The sequence below is a fragment of the Galeopterus variegatus genome, unplaced genomic scaffold, assembly GCF_000696425.1.
Source record: "Galeopterus variegatus unplaced genomic scaffold, G_variegatus-3.0.2 Scaffold949, whole genome shotgun sequence".
Taxonomy (NCBI): domain Eukaryota; kingdom Metazoa; phylum Chordata; class Mammalia; order Dermoptera; family Cynocephalidae; genus Galeopterus; species Galeopterus variegatus.
Window position 1 is genome coordinate 423,276 of NW_007727060.1, and position 21,863 is coordinate 445,138.

The 21,863-nt window shown below is 34.9% G+C and overlaps 1 protein-coding gene across 1 annotated transcript in view; it reads right to left on the bottom strand.

Annotated features, from left to right (window-relative positions):
* Nucleotides 1–11,235: 11,235 nt before the first annotated feature.
* SP4 (Sp4 transcription factor) overlaps nucleotides 11,236–21,863 on the bottom strand; it is a 35,610-nt gene continuing 24,982 nt past the window's right edge. Inside the window, exon 4 of the mRNA XM_008573670.1 lies at nucleotides 11,236–14,590. Within this exon, the coding sequence (XP_008571892.1) occupies nucleotides 14,343–14,590 (248 nt within the window). The 3' untranslated portion in view covers nucleotides 11,236–14,342. The remainder of the gene's footprint in view (nucleotides 14,591–21,863) is intronic.

The following is a 21,863-nucleotide window of genomic DNA, read 5'->3' on the forward strand; positions in this document are numbered from 1 at the left end:
ACATGAAACATTCTCTAGAACAAACCACATGTTACATCACAAAACAAGTCTCAAAAATCAAAAAACTTTCAAATCATATCAAATATCTTATCCAACCACAACAAAGGAAAACAGAAATCAATAACTGAAGGGATATTGGAAACTGTACAAACACATGGAAATGAAACATGCTCCTAAACAACAAAGGAGTCAAAGAGGAAATCAAAAAGGAAATTAAAAATTCCTAGAGATAAATGAAAAAGAAAACACAACATACCAGAACTTATGGGATACAGCAAAAAAAGTTCTAAGAGCAAAGTTCATAGCAATGAATACCTACATCAAAAAAGAAGATAGACTTCAAATAAACAACAATATACACCTCAGGAATTAGAAAAACAAGAACAAGAAATCAGAAAAACAAGAACAAAAATTAGAAAAACAAGAACAAACCAAGCCCAAAATTAGTAAAAGGAAGGAAATAACAAAGATCAGAACAGAAATTAATGAATTAGAGTTAAAAAAAAAAAAAAAAACACAAAAGATCGATGGAACAAAGAGTTGGTTTTTCAAAAAGATAAACAAAATCAATAAACTAAATTTAGCTAGACTAATGAAGGAAAAAAAAAGAGAAGACTCAAATAAGCAAAATCAGAAATGAAAAAGGAGACATTACAACTGATACCACAGAAATACAAAGGATCATAAGAGAATGCTATGAATGATTATAAGCTACCTCACTGGAAAACCTAGAAAATGGATAAATTCCTGAACACACACACCTTACCAAGTGCTATGGGTAGAATGTGTCCCCCAAAAGTTCATGTTTCTCCCAACAAAGAAAAATTCAGGACCAGATGGGTACAGTGCCAATTTCTACCAAACATTTAAATAACTTATATCAATTCTTCTCAAAACCTTCTGAAAATGTGAATAGGAGAGAATTCTTCCAAACTCATTCTACAGGGCTGGCATAAAAGACATGACAAAAAAAGAAAACTCCAGACCAGTATCACTAATGAACACAGATGCAAAGATCCTCGACAAAATACTAGCAAACAGAATCCAACAACACATTAAAAAGATCATACACGATGACCAAGTGGGATTCATCCCAGGGATTTGAGGATGGTTCATCTTATGCAAATCAGTAAAGATGATAGATCACATCAACAGAATGAAGGTAAAAACCTTATGATTATTTCAATAGATGCAGAAAAAGCATTTGATAAAACCCAACACTGCTTCATGATAAAAACACGCAACAAATGAGGTATAGAAGAAATGTACCTCAACACAATAAAGGCCATATATAACAAACCCAAAGATAATATCATACTGAACAGAGAAAATTGGAGGCTTTTCCTCTAAGATGTGGAACAAGACAAGGATGCCCACTTTCCCCACTCTTATTCAACATAGTATTGAAAGTTCTAGCCAGTGCAATAATGTAGAAGAAAGAAATAAAGGGCATCCAAATCAGAAAGGGCATGCAAATCATCCTTGTTTCCAGATGGCATGATCATATACATAAAAAACCCTAAAAACTCCACCAAAAAATTAATAGTACTAATAAATGAATTCAGTAAAGTGGCAGGATACAAAATCGACACACAAAAATCAATAGCCTTCCTGTATTCCAATAATGAAATAGCTGAAGAAGAAATTTTTTAAAAAATCCGATTCATAATAGCTACCAAAAAGAAAAAAAAAAAGAAAAGAAAAGAAATACCTATGAGCAAATTTAACCAAGGAGGTGAAAGACCTCTACAATGAAAAGTACAAAACACTGCTGAAAGAAATCGAAGAGGACACAAATAAATGGGAAGATATCCAATGTTCATGAGTTGGAAGAATTAACATTATCAAAATGTCCAGATTACCGAAAGCAATCTACAGATTCAACACAATCCCTATGAAAACACCAATGACATTCTCCAAAGACATAAAAAATGATCTTAAAATTTGTATGGAACCACAAAAAACCCCATATAGCTAAAGCAATCTTGAACAAAAAGAACAAAGTTGGAGGCATCATACTACCTGAATTCAAAATCTACTATAAAGTTGTAGTAGCCAAAATGGCATGGTACTGGCATAAAAATAGGCAAATAGGCCAATGGAACAGAATAGAGAGCCCAGAAATAAATCTACCCACCAACAGCCAACTGGTTTTTGACGAAAGTGCCAAATATATACAGTGGAGAAAGACCAGTCTCTTCAATAAATAGTGCTGGGAAAACTGAAAATCCACACACAGAAGATTGAAACTAGACTCCTGTCTCTCACCATACACAAAAATCAACTCAGTATGATCAAAGACCTAAATTTAAGACCCAAAATGATAACACTACTTGAAAAAAAACACTGGGAAAATGCTATACGAAATGGGAGTGGGCGGTGCTTTTTTGAACAAGACTATGAAGGCATGGGGAACTAAAGCAAAAATAGACAAATGGGACTCTATCCAACTAAAAAGCTTCTACACAGCAAGGGACACTATCAACAAAGTGAAAAGACAACCTACAGAATGGGAGAAAGTGATTGAAAACTACACAACAGACAAGGAGCTGCTAATATCCAGAACATACAAGGAACTCAATCAACTCAACAGCAGAAAGACCAAATAACCTAATTAAAAAATGGACAAAGGACCTGAACAGACATTTCTCAAAAGAAGACATACAAATAACTAATAGGCACATGAAAATATGCTCAACATCACTAATCGTCAGGGAAATACAAGTTAAAACCTCAATGAGATATCTCATTCCAGTTAGAATGGCTATTATCAACAAGACAGAAAATAAAAAATGCTGGCAAGGATGTAAAGAAAAAGGAATTCTTCTACACTGTTGGTGGGAATGTAAATTGGTACAGCCATTGTGGAAAACAGCATGGAGGTTCCTCGGGGAACTAAAAGTAGAACTACCTTGTGACCCAACTATCCCACTACCGGATATAAACCCAAAGGAAATGAAATCAATGTGCTGAAGAGATAGCTGCACTCCCATGTTCATTGCAATACTATTCACAATAGCCAAGAGATGGAATCAACCTAAATGCCCATTATCGGATGAATGAATAAAAATACTGTTGGATATATACACAATGGAATAGTATTTAGCTATAAAAAATGAAATTCTATCAGTTGCAGCAACATGAATGAAACTAGAGACCGTCATGTTAAGTGAAGTAAGTCAGGCATGGAAAGTCAAATACTGCATGATCTTACTCATATGTGGAATCTTGTAAAGAAAAAAAATGGTTCTCATAGAAGAGTAGAATAATGGTCATCAGAAGCTGGAAGTGGAGGGGTTTTAGAGGGAGGAGGAGGAGTGGACTAACAGATACAAAACTGTGCTGTCTACCCTAAGTGAATCATTGTGCATTGTGCAGTATATCCATGCACTGAAACAGCACAGCATACCCTGCAAACACGTACAAGTAAATGTTAAAAAAAAAAAAAAAATCATTCTTTTGGCTCACACCAACAGTTCACACCAACAGTTCTTTTCCCACTGCCACCCAAGCCTTCATGCCCTATGTAAAGTTATTACCTGTAAACATCAGGTTTGGCCTGAAATGGACAAGATCAAGGTCTTACTGAAGAAAGGAGGTCGATGGAAACAGAAGGGAAATAATAAACATCACATAAAAAGAAGTTCATTGACTCTACGATACACATTTTTAAAAATTACATTTCAATGTCTTTGAAATTGGGGTCTGTCTTACATTTGTAACTGCCAAGAGATAAGTTTTATAGTTATTATTGCCCATACATCTGTAGCAAAACTTGCAGAATGGATATCATCAGCATGGAGGACATTCCTGGAGATAATAGTGGAACATCCTTTTAAGAAATGCTGCATTATTAATTCCTTTAGTGGCACAGAAGATGATATTGGTTGAATATTGATAACTCAAGGTATATTAGTTATCTAATGCTGCATAACAAATTACCACCAAAATGTAGCAGCTTGACACAATAAATATTTATTAGCTCACACAGTTTCTGTTGGTCAAGAATCTGGGAGTATCTTAGTTGGGTTTTCTGGCTCAAGAGCTCTCATGAGTTTGCAGTCAACATGTTGGCTTGGGTTGCCAATGCTTGGCTGGAAGATCCACCTTCAAGTTCACTCAGGTGGCTATTGTCCAGAGGTCTCAGTTCCTCACCAAGTGGGCCGCTTGACAGGGTTGCTAATGATGTGGCAGCTGTCCTCTCCTGAAATGAATAATCCAAGAGAACAACTAAGAGGGAAGCCACAGTGACTTTTTATGACCTGGTCTCTGAAGTCACACACTGTGACGTCCACTTTATTCTATTCACTAAAAGCAAGTCACACTCAAGTTTATGGTTTTAGGCTCTACCTATTGAAGGGAGGCATATCAAAGAATTCGTGGGCATAGTTTTAAAACTACCACTGTTGAGCAAAAACATGATTGAAAAGTTAGTCACAAATATAAAGAAACCATTTCACTTATATTTTTACCATATCTTCAAGAATGATATATAAAAACATCTGAATAAGTCTAACAGAGCTCCTTCATAAATGTAAAAGAAAACTTTTAAGTGCTACTAAAGAACTGCATTGTAGTATAATTGGCAGGGTTTTTTTAGTGGTATATGAAATAATCATGTCTTCGATTCAGTAAATATACTTCACAGGCCTTTTAAAATCACTGAAAAGAAAGTTTAGGAAGCAATCAGATTTGTTGATGTAACAAAACAGCTGTAATCACCCTTTCTCTGATTTACCTTTTAAAATTGTTCGAGCCATCATAGTCTGCTGAAGCTGTATCTTACACAAGTTTTATAGAAATTTTTGAGTCAGTACTAACTAGCTTGAAGTGAAATGACTTTTCCACTTGCATTTTTCCTTGATTTTCATGTGTCTCAGAAATACGTTTAAATAAACTGCATGGGTCTTTTCATAAATTATCATAGCAATTATAGAAATGTTTGGGGACTGGATTTTTCTACCCATATATTGAAAGTTTGGAGCATGGGGAGAGGGCAGAGCCTAAACCCACCTACACAGGGTTCACATTCTACTGGGACTGAAATATTGAGATAATTCCATGCCAGGAGGTAAACAGTCACTTCTAGCTCCTAATCCCCTACCACCACCCTATGACTTCCCCAGAATCCAGCAACTAACAGGAGAAGCGGGAAGGGAGGGAGGGAGGGGAGTTACTCTGGGACCCTCCTCCATTACTATGTCCAGCATCCCTTCTGATAGATGGATGCTATGCTATGTCCCTTATTAAGTATTTTGACTGTAACCCCTTGTCTTAGTTCATTCAGGCTGCTATAACAAAAATACCATAAACTCGGTGGCCAATAAAAAACAGAAATTTACTTCTCACAGTTCTGGAGGCTGGAAAGTCCAAGATCAAAGCCTGGCCAATCCAGTTTCTGGTAAGGGCCTACTCTCTGGTTCATAGATGGCACCTTCTCTGCATTCTTACATGGTTGAGAGGGCTAGCTAGCTCTCTGGGCCTCTTTTACAAGGGCACTAATCCCATTCACAAGGTCTCTGCCATCATGACTATCTTAATCTGTTTTCTGTTGCTTATAACAGAATACCTGAAACTGGGTAATTTATTTAAAATATAGAATTTATTTCTTATGGTTTTGGAGGCTGGGAAGTCCAAGGTTGAAGGGGTGCATCCTGTGAGGGACTTCTTCCTGGTGGGGACTCTGCAGAGTCCCAAGGTGATGCAGCGCATCACATGGCAAGAGGGCAAAAGTATGCTCATATACTATCTCAGGTCTCCCTTCATCTTTTTATAAAGCCACCAGTTCCACTTCCATGACAACCTATTAACCCATTAACCCACTAATCTATGAATGGATTAATCCATTCATGATGGCAGAGACCTCATGATCCAATCACCTCCTAAAGGCTCCACCTCTCGACACTGCCACATTGAAGATAATGCTTCAAAATGAGGTTTGGAGGGGACATTCAAACTATAGCAATCACCTAACTACCTCCCAATGATATCATCTTTTAATACTATCACACTGTGAATTAGGTTTCAACATATGAATTTTGGGGGGACACAAACATTCGGACCATAGCACCTTTGTATCTGTGATAATGAGAACAATAATTGCTTCTATATTCCTTTGTTTAAAAAAAAATGAACTGAACCTGGCATAGGGTAACTGATAGTTTGATATCTAGATATGACTAAATTTGGATTGGTTGTGTGGATTCTTGAAAACAAAGCAATGTTCTCTGGATTCACAAACTGGATGTATTTTAAGCCTAGTTATAGCTCAGCTACAAAAAGAAATAATAAAGGAGAATTATTTATTTAAAAATCATAGTTATTTTAGGAATATATTCTGAACAATGTCAAGGTTAAATGACATCTTATATTTTTCTTAGTAAGAGAAATAAATACTTAAATTATAAATCTGATCAATATTTCTATTAGAACAAATGTATAAGCTGAAGACAAATAATTTTATTTGAATATATTCTGTGGTGATTTTCACCTCTTTTCTGATCGAACTAATTCTTCAGAGAATTGTCAGAATCATGAGTTCAAATAAGCATAATGTTTAAATGAAGATTAATACAGTATTCTTAAAATTTTTTATAAACGAGTTAACACTTTTTAAAAAAATACAGAATACTTATATCTGCAAAATGGCCAATTTGAAAAATTCTCTAGATTTGCCCTTTTTAAAATTTTTAAGTCAAAATCTACATTTGCAATTGAACACAAGAATAAAAGTATTTCCAGCTACTTATGGAATTGGTGGCCATACTTACACAGACTTTTAATACAGATTGCATCCACAATATTTTGAAAAATGAAGCAAAATGAACAAAAATGAAGAACTGAGGTTCTTTCCATAGGATCACAAACCCTGTTCTCTTTACCATTTGTTCCATAAAAATGAAAATTTAAATAAGCTATCACTAGAATAGGGCTTAATTTTCTGACAATGTTATCTTTCTGTACACATAATTAAAGAACCTGAGAGGAAGCAACTACAATACACCACCACTGTAACTTGTAAATTTAATTCTGACTTATAAACTATAATTGGGAATATATGTGATGTTCCACCAAACATGTACACATACATTTCATATATAAATATATATATATATATGTGAACCTGAAAAATAAGCTAACATAAAGACAGCTGCAAAAACATAAAATAATTAAAGTTGTAACCATTTGCAATATTACTGAATTGAATTGGAATCTCTTTTCAGTTAGCTTATTGTCTGCTTTTAAATTATTTTCTTCAACAATGGTTTTCAAACTTGTTAGGGTGACCAAAACTTGGAAGCCATGATGCCCTTTACATAGCACCATGAATTACTGATGTGCTTAATTCCAACATAAAATTACACAAGCTATGAACAATTTTACCAACCAAGCCAACCACCTAGAAAGGCATGATGCAAAGACAAATTTGTGTTTGATACAACTACTCAAGTTTCATGTCCTCCTCTTCCTGGTAATTCACTTTTGTCTAACCTTAGCTCCCAGATCTGATTTCTTAGCTCTCCAACCCTAACTTGAAACCTGTTCATCTTAACTTGACCCAACATTACCTGAACCTTGGCTTCTTGCTGTAGATGTGGCCTTAATGCATTCCAGTATGTCTGCAAGTGAAAGCCAGCTCATCCCTAAGAGTGAGGCGAGTGGATTTTGAGGTGCTCCAGAAATCTAGCCAAGGTAGACAGGGTTATTGTGGAAAAGAGGAACAGCATCTCTCATGCTTAAACCTGACACACAACAGGTGCTCGATAAATATACTAACCTGAAAAACATCTCCAAAGGTGAGCTTGGGAATGAAGGGGTCTAGCCAAAGTAAGATCTGAAGCAAAGGTGAGATAGTTAAATGGACAAGTCTGTAAATGGAGAATAGGAGTTAGAACCAGCAGAGATTTCTCAGCATTGCTGGCCATTAAGCCACTGTAGACTGTTTATATGCTCTTATTCCTCAAAGAATCTGAAAAGGTAAGTGAAAGTAGCTTAGAGCTCATAAATGTAGAATATCCTATCATTTTTTGCTGAACCAAGTCTGAGAGGAAGTTGTCTAAATTTTTGAACATAGAATTGCATTTTTTTCCTGTGGCTACAACTTGGTACGCAGCTGCAAATACAGGAGTACTTTTGCCCTATAAGCTTGGGTTCATTTATTTAACAAATAGATCTCTAAACATAGGGAATGCTTTTTAAATATAGAAAATCATCAACACCTATGTCCACACACACACAAATAGCTATTGAGCACCCAAATGAGCAGCTGTTTTTGTTTTACAGTAATTGATTTGCTTTGTTCACCTATTTGGTTGCCTGCTATCACTTTGAGGTAGGCAAGCAGTAGTCGGAATAGACATTTAAAAACTAGGAAATAACTAAGATTTGAAAATTTAATTTTTCTTAGAATTGAGAAAGGATTGCCATCATAATTATGAGGTATAGCATCCCAAACTAGCACATAGAATTGGAAATTTTCCACTGAAATTTTTTCTTTATGGAGTTTGAGAATTAACTTTTCCATGTTTTTTGTTTGTTTTTGCTTTTTGCCCATTTTCAAAGCATTTAAGCATTAGTCCAGTTGGGAACTATCACACGCCCCCTTCTAGGGTCTGAATGTCTGTGTCCCCCCAAAATTCATTATGCTGAAACCTAATTACCAATATGATATCAGGAGGTGGGGTCTTTGAAAAGTGATTACATCATGAAAGCAGAGCCCTCATGAATGTGGTTAGTGCCCTTGCAAAAGAGACCCCAGAAAGCTGCCTTGTCCCTTCCACCATGTGAGGACATAGCTAGAAGTCACCATCTGTGAACCAGGGAACAGACCCTCACCAGACACTGAATCTACTGGCACCCTGACTTTGGACTTTCCAGCCTCTAAAACCATGAGATAAATTTCTCTTGTTTATAAACTACCCATTTCACAGTATTTTGTTACAGCAGCCCAAATAGGCTAAGACACCCTCCTGACTTCTGGGTAAACTTAACAGTAAAAATTGTCATCTGTTGAACACTACTATGTGTCAGATGCTTGATAGTTATTTGATCTTCTTATTAAAAGACCTATGAGGTATTATCATCCCCATTTTGCAAATGAGGAATAGAGATGTGCAGAAAGGTTAGATAATTTACCCAAGGTTGTATGGCTGCTAAGTGGCCAAACCAGGAATCCAGCCTGAACTCCTCAGACTCCCAGTGGGTGATCCCTTTTGTCATAGCACTTTGCTATTATTACCAGGGAGATCAACCCTCTGCAATATAAATAGGCCTTTATGCTCCTTGTTTACCTTCCCTTCCTTCCTTCAACTATGTCCACTTGAGATTACTCTCAGGTATCCAAAAATAAATTAATTCATTGCCACCTGCTACTAAGAGGAACAAAGTCCAAAGAATGGAAATATATGCTTTAAAACTCCTGCTACACAATTACATGTTAGTTGTGTGTACATTACTGATTGGGCAGTAAATATAGCAACGCAATCAGTCACTGAGGAATAAAGCATTTCACTTTTCTTACAGACACATGATGTTCCTGCACCCCTATAACTATCTAAACTTTTAAATAAAAATAAGAAGCTATACTGAATATGATTTTCTCATTATCTTGAAGTTGTCATTACTAACAGTATTGTAAACCACACATTATAGTAATAATGCTTAGCACTGCTTTAGCTTTCCTAACTTATTACACCAAGTTTTATGTCAACAATCTATGATAAAATGACTTTTTCCCTTTCTTGTTCATGTGGTTGAAATTCCTAGAAGTTCAAGAACCAGATTGCTAGTATATTAAAAATTAAAAAAACGCAATGAAATTTTAATTTTCTTGTCACATTGTCCCCTTTTATACAGTACAAACTGACAATTTGAAATCTGAATTTTTCAGGCAGTTGAAATATACATCTTTACCTTTGATAAAAAATCTTTTGATATATTTATTCATTAATGTCCCATTTGGTAGTGCAACATAAATTTAACTTTTCCTTGATTCGGAGTCACTGTGAAGAACACATATTATACTAAGTTGCAATATAACCACGCCTTTAGGGATTTGCTGCACAAGGCTGTCTACCTGTACACTGCATGGCCCCTGCTTACTACAAATTTAGACTCTTTGGTGCCTATGTCAGCAGCCACAGTACTTGTCTTGCTGCCTAACATCCCATACCCCTACCCGCTTTGCTGTATCTGTATCTAATCTGGTGTGGGCCTGGAAATGTAACTGAAGTTGTTACAATGTATTCATTATGTCAGTAAGGTTCTTTATGAGGCAACATAAATTTAACTTTTCCTTGATTCGGAGTCACTGTGAAGAACACATATTATACTAAGTTGCAATATAACCACGCCTTTAGGGATTTGCTGCACAAGGCTGTCTACCTGTACACTGCATGGCCCCTGCTTACTACAAATTTAGACTCTTTGGTGCCTATGTCAGCAGCCACAGTACTTGTCTTGCTGCCTAACATCCCATACCCCTACCCGCTTTGCTGTATCTGTATCTAATCTGGTGTGGGCCTGGAAATGTAACTGAAGTTGTTACAATGTATTCATTATGTCAGTAAGGTTCTTTATGAGGTTTACAGGGCTCTCCCAGGAGGAAAAGACATTTACTGCTTATAAACTCTGTGGTGTCTATGTGGCCTACATCTATGTAGTGCTTCTTAGTGTTTCTGTGAGTTTAAATAATATTTTAATTATGTTTTTCGTCTTTAGATCTTCCTACAATTTCCTAACATTTATTGCCTAAAAATATTGAAGTAAAAAGTGTCTGTAAGTCAAATTTTAATTTCCATAAATGTCTAGGGCAATGGCTACAAATTAACATGCAATTGGAATTGGTGTTCTTAGGCAGTATGCTCAGAGAAATGTATGTTTAGAGAAATGGTGACCAGATCTTAATACCAGGAATTATGCAGAGTTACCAATACATTTTCTAATGAGAAGCATTTAACTTTCCAGTGTTCATTGTGATAGGAAGGTTGATAGTTCAAACAATTTATTGCTGCTTTATAGTATACATAATTAAATGAAACATGTTAAACTCAAGGGAATTTTTAATAGGTTACTTGCAATTATTATTGCAGGCAACAACTTGTACATGATTTTATTTTCAAATCCACAAAAAACAAATTTTATACAAATCAGCACTGTAAAAATGTCAATTACAGCCCCAGAGGCTTTGCTGGCAGAATAATTGTCTAAAGTCTAGGATATGGGAAACAGGGCAACAACTTGTACATGATTTTATTTTCAAATCCACAAAAAACAAATTTTATACAAATCAGCACTGTAAAAATGTCAATTACAGCCCCAGAGGCTTTGCTGGCAGAATAATTGTCTAAAGTCTAGGATATGGGAAACAGGTTTTTTTTCTGGATTCATTTTTTTTTTTTTTTCCATTTCATTTCCTTTTTTTTTTTTTTACAAAAAAATTTACAAGTGAAATGTTACTACAAAACTTTTTATAAGTAATTTTTGCAAAACATTTACATTTTACCATCAACTATTTCTGTTTTAAAATCATTATGTAGATTTAATACCCTATGCTGCACATCAATTTATGTGGGATGACAACTTAGTGACATGCATAAAAAAAACACCACAAGGCATTAAAATGGAGACTTAAATACAAATATTGTTGCAATAAAACAGTTATAAAATTGAAAAATAGGACCTAAACATCATGCTTATCTAAGTTTGACAAATTAACTTTTTCTCCTAGATTACACACTTTTATTACTGCTCTCATGAGTGTGATAAATAATGACTTAACATCAAGTTCTAATGTAATCAGCAACACATACACAAACCTAACCAAAGAAAGTATACGGTAAGAAAAAACTATTCTAACACTGGAGTTTTACCATGATAAATACATAGCTTTGCACTGATAATTACAATAAAGAAAAGTTTTATAACAGTGGCAAAGGGAATGAACAGTGAAATGCCATTAAACAACTCTACTGCACATCTGTGCCCTATTACTTATAACAGCTATATCCCACTGAGTCAAATAAAGGACACTGAAATTTACGATTCTTATAAGACAGAAAAGTGGACTCAGAATGGTATGCAGAACAGACTGTCAAAATATTTCTAATTTCAGTGGTGAAATGTGCACCTGCTAACACAAATTTTATATGCTATAAAGCTATCCAGATTCAGTTTGATCAATTCATAATAGGCCTCATTGTTGATTAAAAATAACTTTCATTTCTGATGAACATATATAGCTTTGCATTAAAACTGATTTGGGAAATAATGATGCAGAGTGCTCACACTTGGTACTGACAACAACAAAAAGTGTCACTCTGAGGAAACATGATTAAAACATTAAGAAAGTTTCTTTGCATAAAAAAATTTATAGCACTGATTGTGTAGCATAATGATAGATAAAATATATATTTGATGTTTCAGCTCCTATATAATAAAATTAAAATTAACAATACCAAATGCTCCTCTGTACCAAACAAAACAACAAACTGATTCTGATGTTTTAAAGCCAGGAACATCAGTTGTTAAGAGTACATTAAATAAAATATACAAAACAATTTACAAAATCCAACTAAAATTTAAAGACTCTGTTACAAGTCTACAAAAGCTTTAAGAAACTTGAAATTTATAACCACAGTGTAAAAATTTTTTTTCCTTTAATCTCAAAGCTTTTTTATACAAACCGAAAGCACAAAAGACCTTCAGTTTTATATAACGCTACAAAGGGCTGGCCTAAAGTGTACATAGTGTAAACAGTGATCATTACAGTATTTCTCCTTCATCAAAAATACAAGAAACATCACAATTTTGGAAGAGAATTCGCATGAGTAGTACTTTTCCTGAAATAATAGAGAATGCACAAGAAAACATGTACCTATATTCAAACAGTCCGCAAACCCATGATATTAATAAATAGAACGGGTAAAAACTTTAGTTTTCAAATGGTCAATTTCATTAATTAAGATGCTGTGTAAATACTTTTTAAAAACACAAAATATCTTCTTAATGGTTAAGCTATTGGTATAATCCAAATTTTTTTCATATGAAACTTTTGGCCATCTTTCCTAACAAGACCCTTGCATAAACAATGAAATATATTTTTTTTAGTCACTTATTTGACTGAAAATTATTCTGATTTTTCAAAAATAATTTTTGCTTCTTATCACATCTATTATATATTTGTTAGGCTAATTTTTAGGAAAAATTCAGTTATTGATATAACATAAAGACATTACTGTGTTATAAATTCCTAATTAAACTTCTAACACAGTGCTAGAAATAAAATGAGATTGGCCAATTTTTAGTATAGGAAAACAAAAATTATAATGTAGATACAAGATAATTTTCTGCCAGCCTTGAAAAAAAGTGTGATAATTCTTTCTTTGGCTACCAAGTCAAAATATAAAGAATGCTGCACATTGTCAACATAACTCATATTTACAGAATATGAAACTACAGAACAATTTACACTCTATGCAAATATTTCCAATATAAACATTTAAAATGAAATTTTATGGTTCAGCCTAGGGTTAGGAATATAATCAATCCTAACTTTAAAACATTGCATGTTAAGTTGCCTCATTTTATTTTTCTGAAGCTATTATGAATTTTAACTACTTTTTTCCCAACATTTTCTAGAATTTAACCTAAGATTTAGCTCTAAGTTTCTCTTGTGTCTCCAAATGGAGAAAGTAATTGGACTTCACTGATTGTCTGCATACACACTACTATAATGTAGTGGTGATAAAGATCTGAGTTGCATCTCAGATTACTGTTTTGGAACTCACCTAATTCAACTGCTGAAGAATTTCTAACACTTAGAAAAGACGGCCAAAATTATTTTCAGTTCATTTTTCAAAAATCAAGCTAAGGAAATACAGTATCATCCCTATAATCAGTTAACTATCTGTTTTCTGTGCTACAGAGAAAAAGAAATACACGTAAATTATTACTGACTAGATTTATAACAAAGTACTTTCAAAGAAAATAAATCCAATTATGGTCCAGTCTACAAACTACTGAGGTCTGTCTTTTTAAACACGTTATCACATGATGTTAGAAGAGGGGAAGATTCTGTTTAAAGGTTATGTGATATATTTCCAAATAACTACAACTTATAGCATGGAGGAAATACTTTTCTGTTTCCAGTATATCAGTTAGCTTTTTGTATTTTTTAAAATTCAACACCTCATGTGTTGACCCAAAATCCTGGAATAGTTAAAGAAGCCAAGAATGAAAACATGATTTCCTACTCTGTAATCCACTTGACCAGCCCATTTCCAGATATTCAACGATGTGTAAACTTAAATGCAGCACTAGAGGTCTCTGTTATAAATAACTTTTCAGAATTCTTCCATGTTGGTTGAAACATTGGGAGTTGCTGGATTTGAATCTTGAGAAATGGCTGCAACTGTGACAATTCTTGGGGAGCCAAGCACCTCTGTAACAGATGAGTCCAGTTCTCCCGAGGTAACAATGGCAAGGGCTGTCCCACCACCTTTCTTATTCTGGTGCGTTTTGACATGTTTGGAAAGATGATCACTCCGCATAAACCTTTTAGAACATTCCGGGCATTCAAATCTCTTTTCACCTAAACAGAAAAATAGTAAATGAAGTTATATACATTTTACTTAAATGAAATTATAACTTTAAATAATTTCTCTCTGGCCACACTATACTTTTTGTAAGTTACGACTCTTTATAGTTTGACTAGTTGTAAAATATTTTATTTCCATTTTATTTAAAAAGACTATCAAACAAGTAGTGCAATATAGGAGAAAGACAATGTAATTGAGAATAAAAGACATGAACTGAAGTTCTGGTTCTGCTATGAACTGGAAAAAAAAGCTAGAGCAAGTAAAATAATCACTGTGGGCCTCAGTTTCCCCATCTACAAAACAAGGGGGTTTCTAACAGATGATCCTGAAAATCTCTACCAGATGTAACAATATATGACATTCAAGGCTCCTGTCCACTCTTTTTTAAAACTGCTACCTATGTTTTAGTTTTAATCCCTATAGGCATGAAATGTCTTAGAACCATTTCCACTAAAGTTAATAATTTAATAGTGTACTGAGTTCTTAACAAGGCAAAAATGGGAGGCAGGCACATTCTGCATTTCAAATTTAATAGAGTTTTTAGGTTTCACAGAGTAACACCGTTAGCTTCTGTTATCCAAAGTGATCCTTAAATATGCTCTCTTCAAAATATAAGATAGTTCTAGTGAAACTACTTCTAAGCTTTGGAATAAAAACTGTTAACAAAAAAAGAAAAAAAGCCATTTTATTTTTGTGCATAATGAATGGGGCACATAAAAACTTGGTTAATTGGTATATCCTTATGTTCACAATAAATATTAGCTTTAATCCTTCCCTTTTCATATACATAGAAAACCCTAAAGACTCCACCAAAAAATTATTACAACTAATAAATGAACTAATAAACAGAGGATACAAAATCAACACACAAAAATCGATAGCCTTCCTATATGCCAATAACTAAATAAGCAAACAAGAAATCAAGAAAGTAATCGCATTCACAACAGCTACCAAAAAAATAAAATACCCAGGAGTAAATTTAACCAAGGTGAAAGACCTTTATAATAAAAACTAGAAAACATTAGTGAAAAAAATTGAGGAGGATACAAATAAATGGAAAGATCCCATTTTATGGGTTGGAAGAATTAACATCATCAAAATTTCCATATCACCCAAAGCAATCTACACTTTCAACACAATCCCTATCAAAATACCGACAACATTCTTTCGGAAATAGAAAAAGGATCTTAAAATATTTATGGAACCACAAAAAACCCTGTATAGCTAAAGTGATCATGAACAAAAAGAACAAAGTTGGAAGCATCATACTACCTGACTTCACATTATACTATAAAGCTATAGTAACCACAATAGCATAGCACTGGCATAAAAACAGACAGACCAATGGAACAGAATAGAGAGCCCAGAAATAAACCCACCCACCAACAGCCAACTGATTTTCAACAAAGGACCCAAAAATATACAATGGGGAAAAGGACGGCCTCTTCAATAAATGCTGGTGGGAAAACTGGATATCCACATGCAGAAGACTGAAACTAGACTCCTGTCTCTCACCATATACAAAAACCAACTCAAAATGGATTAAAGATCTAAATTTAAGACTGGAAACTATGAAACTCCCAGAAGAAAACATAGCGAGGGAAAAGCTACACGAAATGGGAGTGAGCAGCGCTTTTTTGAACGAGACTATAAAGGCATAGGCAACTAAAGCAAAAATAGACAAATGGGAATATATCAAACTAAAAAGCCTCTGCACAGCAAGGGACACTATCAACAAAGTAAAGAGACAACTTACAGAATGGGAGAAAGAGTTTGCAAACTGCACATCAGACAAGGGGCTAATATCCAGAATATATAAGGAACTCAAACAACTCCACAGCAAAAAACCAAATAACCCAATTAAAAAATTGGCAAAGGACCTGAACAGATATTTCTCAAAAGAAGACATACAGATGGCCCACAGGCACATGAGAAAATGGTCAACATCACTATTCATCAGGGAAATCCAAGTTAAAACCACAATGAGATATCATCTCACCCCAGTTAGAATGGCTATTATCAACAAGACAAAACAACAAACGCTGGAGAGGATGTGAGGAAAAGGGAACTCTCCTACACTGTTGGTTGGAATATAAATTGGTACAGCCACTGTGGAAAACAGTATGGAGGTTCCTCAGAGAATTAAAAACATACACACCATAGGACCTAGCTATCCCACTACTGGGTATATACCCGAAGGAAAAGAAATCAATATATCAAAAAGACATCTGCGTTTCCATGTTTATCACAACACTATTCACAATACTCAAGAGATGGAATCAACTTAAATACCCATCTGAAACAGATGAATGGATAAAAAAACTGTATATATTCCATATACACAATGGAATACTATTCAGCTATAAAAAAATAAAATTCTATCAGTTACAGCAACATGGATGGAACTGGAGACAATCATGCTAAGTGAAGTCAGTCAGGCACAGAAAGACAAATACCGCATGATATCACTCATGTGTGAAATCTAAAAAAAAAAAAAGAAAAGAAAAGAGGTTCTTATAGAGGTAGAGAGTAGAATAATGGTTACCAGAGGCAGGTGGGGGGGGCAGGGGGGAGGACAATGGTGGATTAACAGGTACAAAACTAAAAACTATGGTATCTACCCTAAGTGAATCACTGTGCAATATATGCATGTACTGAAACAACACACTGTACCCCACAAATATATACAAATAAATGTTAAAAAAATTTTGAAAAACACAAACGATTACTTAAGAGAATGAAATGGTGTTTTCCTAGTCTGATAGTAGAACTTGTATAATAAGAATTCAGTTTTGCTGATTACTTTTCTTGGCCTTGCTTTTGACTTACCAGTAGAAAATCTACAGGTTCAAGTCTGTCAGTGTAAGATATTTTCTCCTTTTCTTCATGTGTCTGCTTTTACTTTTTTAAAAATTACATTTGCAGTATCTTATAGAACTTTTCTTTCTTGTCACAGTCTTTAAAAATTAAAGGATATATAAATGGTTTAGACAAAATTCACATTCAAAATAAAGGTAATTAAGTTTTAAGGTAAAGGGATTTTCATGAATGTTGATACTTAGGTAAGGTTGAAAAAATTAAATGCAGTTGAGGATCAATGTTAAATTCCTTTACCCTTTCAACTTTACCATTTTATTTCAAAAGAAATACAGTTTACAAATTTTAAAGCTGAATGAAATCTTGAAGATCTTATATTTTCGTTTTACAGATGAGTATGTTATATTTTCATTTTACAGATCAGGAAGTCAAGGTTCAGAAATTAATTTGTATGAGAATCGTACAACTTATTAATGACAAAGCAGGATTCCAGGCATCTGATTTCTAGCTTAGGCTCTTTATTTTACACCACCAGACTGCAACTAGAGACTGTTATTTTATAGCAACAATGGCTGTGAATTATCAGAAAGAAATCAGGTGGTGATGGCCTGAAGATATCAGATTGTTCAGTAAGTACACAGCTGGTGTTCAACCTGTACACAGTGGCTGCTTACTAAATATTTGTTAATTGTGATGTTTATGAACTCAGTCATTTTTCAACAAATATTTGTGAACATCTGCAATATGCCAAGCACTGACGATACGAAAATGAACAAGTGAGATTCTCTGACTTTAGGGAGCTTCCCCTCTCTTGAGATAGTTATTTGCAACCATGTAGAGCTACCAGTACCAATTAAGAAATAAAGAAATTCAAGTCATCAGCTACTCAGTGGCCTACTGTAAGATAAATGGGAAATGACAGTGACTAGGTTTGTGTGTGGACTTTGTAGTCTGTCTATTCATAAATGATGTGGTTATCCAATTAATTCCAAGTAATAAAAGCCGGCTAGAATCTCAAATAAGTAAATTATGTTGTAATTGACTTTTATTAGGGAATGACTCAATTCAGTTTATTATCCTTTTCCACAGAGAAGTGTGTTTTTGGTCATGTCAGATAATTTCTAAGTTTCCTACCTTTAGAAAATATTATTGTTATACTTTATTTCAAGGAGGTAAAGAGTGCTTGTACTAGCTATATATATATATATCTTTTTTATATTTATAATTATTTTAGGTTTCATAACTATTTATAATACATGAATATTTTTTATAATTAATGGAACTAATTACCGAAACTGTTGATATTAATTACTATGGTAGGCAGAATGATTCTACAAAGATGTCCATGCCCTAATCCCTGGAACTTGTAAATATACTATGCTACACGGTAAAAGGGACTTAGCAGATGTAACTAAGGTCATGGAGTTAATGTAGGGAGATTATTCAGAATTATCTGGATGGGCCCAATCTAATCACAGGAGCTCTTAAAAGCAAAGAACTTTCTTCAGCTGGAGTCAGAGAGATTAGAAGTGTGAGAGGGACCTGACCTGCTATTGCTGGAGATGGTCACATAGAAAGTATAAGAAGGAATGTGGGCAGCCTCTAAGAGTTGACACTGGTCCCCAGCTGACAGCCAGCAAGGAAAAAGGGACCTAACTCCTACCAACAGCAAGGATCTGAATTGAGCTGACAATTCTTCCCCAGAGCCTTCAGAAAGGAATGCTGCCTTGATGACACCTTGATTTCGGACTCCATGAGACACTAAGCAGAGCACCTAGCTGAGCCCACTTGGACTTCTGACCTAAAGAAACTATGAGGTAATAAATGTGTGCATTGGAAGCTTTTAAAATTTGTGGCAATTTGTTATGGCAGCAATGGAAAACTAATAGTTACATAAGATATAACCTTAAAAAAAATTAAAGTCTAATAAAATAAATTATACCTGACCTATTGTACGAGGATACTCCAAAAAGTTCATGGAAAGATTCATATTATCTCTTCTATTTTTCCATGAACTTTGTATAGTTCCAGATCTGTCAAATGTCTTCATCATAAGTACCAAAGCATGTCAGGGACAAAGTCCAAACTTTATATTTCTATGAAAATCTCAAAAACATAACCCAAACATTTTTTAATAAACTGAGTATAGAAAAAGTTGCTTCTTTTGGTTACTTTATCTTACAGAATGCCATGCTTTATTACATTATTATCAAAAGAAGGTAGTCTTTTAAAAATCTGCTGAGATTTTAAAGTGGAATCACAGATTTGAATAGATACATGAAATAAATCCAATCTTTTAAGCTTTACACGAGTATATATGAAATACCCACCAGGAGTAAGTTGTCTAGTGATCACAGTTCTGCCTATGATCTGGTTTTCAAATGTTACCCTCAAACTTAAGCTAAAACAATAATAAAACATACTTAATGAATTACTAATGCTATTTCTAAGTTTGTCATTTGGTAACATACCTCCATATTTATAAATTAAAATTGACTTCAGGAGCAAATTAAGGAAATGTAGTAGTTTCCTACAGTTTCTGTAAGAAAATACCACAAATTAGGTAGTTTAAAACAAAAAAAAATTTACTCTCTCATAGTTCTGGAGGCTAGAAGTCCAAAATCAAGGTGTAAGCAGGGCCATGCTCCCTTCAAGGACTCTACAGAACAATACTCCCTTGCCTCACCCTAGCTTCTGGTGACCCGGCATTCCTTGACTTGTAGCTGCATTGCTCCAATACCTGCCTCTGTCTTCATGTGGCATCTTCCCGTGTGTCTTTTCCCCTTTTTATAAGGACAGCAGCTATTGCATTTAGGGCCTACCATATTCCAGTATGACTTAGTTTCGTTTTGTCTGCAAAAACCCTATTTCCAAATAAGGTCATATTCATAGATACTGGCAATTAGGACTTGAACATCCTTCTGAGAGACACAGTTCAACCCACCACAGGGGCATTTTTAAATGTCTGGCATTTGTTATAACTAAGTAATAAACACACACACTTGGCTCAATGAATAACTTCGACAAAATGTCCATGTGCTGCATATACACAATGTGCAGAATATGTACAATTTCTTACCCAGTCTAGAATATCTAAACAAGTCTTTTCATAAGTACCCTCAAGTCTCCTGTAAATAAAGGGGGGGAGGCATGATAATTTGAGAGAAGTGATGTGGCTTTAATATTCTTGAACTATAAGACTGGGGGTAAAGGGAGTGTGAGGGGAGTGACAAAGGACATAACAAAAGATTTAGATAATTATTAAGGTAATAGGAAAACTGACAAAGAAAAATAGGATTGACAGTTCTGAAAGACTGGCTGAGATCTGAGACCATGAACTTATAGAGACACCACTCTGAATAATGAATAAGTGATCATTTTTCCTACAGCAATAATCAACTCAAATACAGAAGCCCTTTAGTTACTTCATTATAAATGCTTTATTTAGGCAATCTTACCTACTCTAACAGTTTTAATCTACTCTACACCTAATCTATAATGATGGCTAACACCAAGATCCAGATTCCTAAACTCAGCTGTGCATCAGACATCTCTTAGATGTGCCACAAACAGCATCGTTCAACATGTCACAAGCAAAGTCCATCAACACTCTTTCTAATCCTTATAATGTTTCAGAAAAAAAGGGGGGAGAATGCAAAAACAACAAAAGAAGGTGATGCCAGTGAAGATGGTGGTGAAGTAAGAATCTCCAAAAATTTGCCCCTCCCTAAAAGCAACAAAATATCTGGGGGGAAAATTGTCCAAAGCAACCATTTCAGATTCTGACAATTAATCAAGGTTTGCAGCAATCTGAGCAGTATTTATTCAAGAAAAATGGCACAATCCTGGTAACAGCAGCAAGCTTTGTGGTGATGAACTTGCTAGTTCCATCTTCCACTTCCCAGCTCTATGGCAGCCTTGAAAAATAACAGCATGGGTTCTCAGCACAGCCTGGCAGCCACTAGAGGGAGTTAACTCAGCCTGAGCTCTTTCAAAGCCTCATTCCAAAGAATCATCATTTGATCTGTCTGGAGGGTCCCTGAAGTTCCCACTTTCAAGACTGTCATATTTAACCACAGTCTCAGGCAACCCAGTGTGAAATGACTTCTTTCAGGTGTGCAGTGGGGTGTGTGTTTGTCTAAAACAATTACAAGCAAGTGTTTGAACTTAATGGATACCGAAGGCAATGGATAACAGTTGGGACAACTAGATTAAACAAAAAGCTTAAAAGGAAAAGCTAGCTAGGAAATAAAAAGCTCTTAAAAGCTCTGACATGGGCCGAGCCCGTGGCGCACTCGCGAGAGTGCGGCGCTGGGAGCACAGCGGCGCTCCTGCCGCGGATTCAGATCCTATATAGGGATGACCGGTGCGCTCACAGCGCTCACTGGCTGAGCGCAGTGCGGCCGGTCTCAAAAAGGACAAAAAAAAAAAAAAAAAAAAAAAAAAAAA